The following is a 3,940-nucleotide window of genomic DNA, read 5'->3' as shown; positions in this document are numbered from 1 at the left end:
ACCTTTAGCCGCCGGGACCCGGCCAGCCAGCCTCGCGCCTCTGGCCCCGCCCCTTCTTGCCCGCGCCCGCGCCAGCGAGACGGCCTCACCATCACCACCAGGGAGTCGCTGTGCACCGACGGAAGCCCCCAGCCGCCTCCCCAGCAACTGAGTTCCAAGGGGGCCGCCATCTTGCCGGGGCCGACCTTTGTTATCCCGGAAGTGCTTTTGCCACCTACTTTCCGGCAGGTGGAATCACGGGGGCGGGGCGAGGAGAGAAGAGATCTCTGGGGACTGGGAGAGATGCGAGAAGGACCCCTGGAGGGATTAATCGCATGCTTAGAATCGGCTTGGCCTAGGGGTTGAGAGTCCTGGGCAGTAAGTCAGATAGCCTGCTAGTAGTAAGTCCCCAGATACTTATTGCATGCCTAATGTGTCCCATGGAGAAGGAACTGGCAACCCACTCCAGTATTCTTGCCTGGAGAATCCCAGGGACGGGGGAGCCTGGCAGGCTATACAGTCCATGGGGTTCGGACACGACTTAGCGACTAAAGCAAGCAATGTGTCCCAAGCCCTTTGACCATTACTACCCTGGGCCTAAACTAACCCATTTGTAGAACTAGGCATAGTAGTTTAGTCACAAGATTGTTCTGTTTAAAACTATGACATGGGGGTAAAGAACTTGACATACATCGTAGGCACTCTGATTGTTTGACCCCTTTCCCTCATATATTTGGCTTCTGCTTCTTGCCATTCTCAATCTCAATTAGTCACCTGCATGTTTACTTGTTACACTTTTTCTAAAAGTAGCAAGTTTCCTGGAGTTTGTCAAGTTTCCTGGAGTTTGAAGAATTCTGCCCTTCTTCAGTCTGGAATATCTTTCTTTCTTCCCTGGCTCTGCTCCCTCAAAGATGAGCTTAACTGTCATCTCCCTGGTACAGTTTTCCGAAATCAGGAACTTCTGGATCCCTGCAGCCTCTTGTACATACTTGAATTGTAGCTTCTACCTGATAAAAACTTTTTGCCTTTCAGTGTACTGAAAGTTCTTGGAAGACAGAATTGGGCTGGCTTCCTAGATGTGAGACCTCAGCAATTACAGAGACCTGTGCTTAGAAAGCTCACACTTGCCTTAATGTTCCGGTGTTATTGTTTTGAAATTCTTAATAATTTTTGAACAGAGGGCCCTGAGTTTTTTATTTCAATTGGGCCCTGCAACATGTCATCAGTCGTGTCTGTGGGCCTTGTGGGCATGAGCTACATGTTTCTTAAACATCAAACTGACAATTTCTTAGAAAAACTGAGGGAAAAAAAGGAAAGATGGACCCTGGAAATGTCTTGAACATAACATGCTCTCTGGGTCTTGAAATTAGGACTTGGGTACCAGGTGTCTTTCTAGAAGGCACAGTAGACTTTCTGGGATATTCTCTCAGGCATTCCTCTGAGCTCTTTCCTTTTCCATGCCCCTGAGATGATTGGGTCCCTTTAAACAACTGAAAACTCAAAAGAAATCTCTGCAAATTTTCATAAAGTTACAACTCAACAAGTAATTGCTAAACAGTCCCTTACTGTTTACACAGCCATCTAAATTACAGTATCAATCTGCTAGAGTCCCTTTTCATGTTTCAAAAGCAAGAGTTTGAAACTTCAAAGAAATGGGGAGAGAAGTTATGTCAAAGATGAGATTCCATTAACAATACTTAAAATTGGAAAACGTGTAACATAAATATCATTAAAATTACATGTCAAAATATTTATTGAGCAGCTGCTATCTCCAAAACACTGTAAAATTCTGGGATGATACAGAGATAAATAAGTTATTAATTCTATTCTCAGGAGTTTATAGTCTACCAAGGAGACAAAGAATTAGGTGTAACAAATCAGTTTATCAAGAGAAAAGTTGGAGATTAAAATACTATGGAAGCAGAGAGCAGGAATGATACATCCTCTGCGGAATCAGTAGAAACTGTCTGTGTAGTCTTCCGTATAAAGAAGGTAATTCAACTTTCAGATTCAAGTAATTGGACTCCCTGTTTAGAGGATTAAAATCCAAAGCCATAAATCTCAGAGTCCAGATACGACAATTAGGCATTTTAAATAATCGTACACAGAGAATGTATGTTGCTTGAGTCTTGTTTATAGAAGGGAGGGGGGTTAAAGTGGATGTACATTCTTTGTGGACACACAATTATTATTAATTCCTCAGCTCAGCCTTCTCCCTTATTGCTACTGTTACAAAGGACAGTTTCATTTGCATTAAAGGGAAATTGAATCTCTTAGCATTGCCTTGAGACAGAGAATGGCATGCTATTGCTTTTGATGAGAGAATCTTTACACACAGGTTTATTTGTATCTATTTAATAGCAGTTTTGTTTTTTTTTTTTTGCTGCAGTTCCTCTGGAGAGTCTATATTTGCTAGATTGAATTTTAGAACCCTAGCACAGTTGATTGCACAACCAGGCTGAAGTATTGTTCCAGAGAACCACACAGAAAGCCAAAACCTTCAGGAATTATGCGTGGTATGGGTAGTTGGCCCCTGTGCATTTTTATGGCTGCTAAAGAATATTGTTCAAAGTTTGTCAAAATCATAATTTCAGATTCCTACCAGGAAACATAATATCTGCAAAACATTTATGTATGTGTGGGATGACCTGAATTACAACTTTATAATGAGTATTCCAGACCATGTTTTCCCTGAAAAAGAAATCTTATTTTTCATAAGATAGACATTAAAAATAGTTTCATCTAGTGATGGTCATCTGGACTCCAGGGACTTGATCTTGGCATCCATTCCTATCCCTCATGTGTTCCTTAACTTAGGAGCCATGTTACAGATTCTGTTAGGATCCTTTGTCTGGGTTGTTAAGAATCTGTGAAATGGTGCTGTTAGCAAAGATGACAGTAACAAGTGATCATGCATTATGAACTAGAAATCCTTGAATGTTGCTTTTAACTCTAAACTTCTATAAGTCACATCCATGTTCAGATATGGAATTCTTGGGGAGGAAAATAACGAATACTGAATGGAGATCAGCAGAACCGGTTTCCTGACTTTGTTTCTAAATAGCCCTATGACCTTGAGCCAATTATTTTACCTATATTCCTTGACTCACTCACTTAAAAAGGAAGTAGTTCTGAGATACTATCATTTTGTGTCTGATAAGCATTTAATAATAGTTGACATTCGTGGAACAATTTCTGCATGCCGGAAATTGTTTTAAATATCCAACATAGCACATTTGACCTTCATAATGACTCCATGAGGTAAGTACTATAATGTTCCCCTATTTTCAGGGAGGGAAATTAAGGGCCAAAGTTGTTAATTAACCTTCCCAAGGTCACCTAGCCAACAGGTGATAGAGACAGGATTTGAGCCCAGGCATTCTAGGCTCATACTCTTAAACACTATGTCATTCTGCCTGTAGCCTTCATCTTTTAAAAAAGTTTTTATTGAAATATAGTTGATTTATAATGTTGTATTAGTTTCAGGTAGTACAGCAAAGTGATTCAGATGTATGTGTGTGTGAGAGAGTGTACAACAACAAAATATATATATTTATTCTTTTTTAACTTTCTCTTTTATTGTAAGGTATTAAGAATAGTTCTCTGTGCTATACAGTAGGTCCTTGTTGGTTATCTGTTTTACGTATAGTAGTGTGTGTATTTGGAGAAGGCAATGGCACCCCACTCCAGTACTCTTGCCTGGAAAATCCCATGGACGGAGGAGCCTGGTAGGCTGCAGTCCATAGGGTCGCTAAGAGTCAGACACGACTGAGCGACCTCACTTTCACTTTTCACTTTCATGCATTGGAGAAGGAAATGGCCACCCACTCCAGTGTTCTTGCCTAGAGAATCCCAGGGACGGGGGAGCCAAGTGGGCTGCCGTCTATGGGGTCGCACAGAGTTGGACACGACTGAAGTGACTTAGCAGCAGCAGCAGCAGCAGCAGCAGTGTGTGTATTGG

At 41.7% G+C, this 3,940-nt stretch overlaps 1 protein-coding gene across 2 annotated transcripts in view; it reads right to left on the bottom strand.

Annotated features, from left to right (window-relative positions):
* The window catches only part of MTX3 (metaxin 3), a 12,983-nt gene extending 9,566 nt beyond the window's left edge, over nucleotides 1-3,417 (bottom strand). Inside the window, exon 1 of one of the 2 annotated variants that reach the window (XM_010834585.1) lies at nucleotides 90-3,417. In XM_010834585.1, the coding sequence (XP_010832887.1) occupies nucleotides 90-170 (81 nt within the window). In that variant the 5' untranslated portion in view covers nucleotides 171-3,417. The remainder of the gene's footprint in view (nucleotides 1-89) is intronic. The other variant, XM_010834586.1, reaches the window with a different exon arrangement.
* Nucleotides 3,418-3,940: the final 523 nt, after the last annotated feature.

This window comes from Bison bison, unplaced genomic scaffold (genome assembly GCF_000754665.1).
Source record: "Bison bison bison isolate TAMUID 2011002044 unplaced genomic scaffold, Bison_UMD1.0 scf7180017864034, whole genome shotgun sequence".
NCBI classification, from domain to species: domain Eukaryota; kingdom Metazoa; phylum Chordata; class Mammalia; order Artiodactyla; family Bovidae; genus Bison; species Bison bison.
Note: the sequence above shows the minus strand (reverse complement) of the source record. Positions and strands in the feature narration are given on the sequence as shown.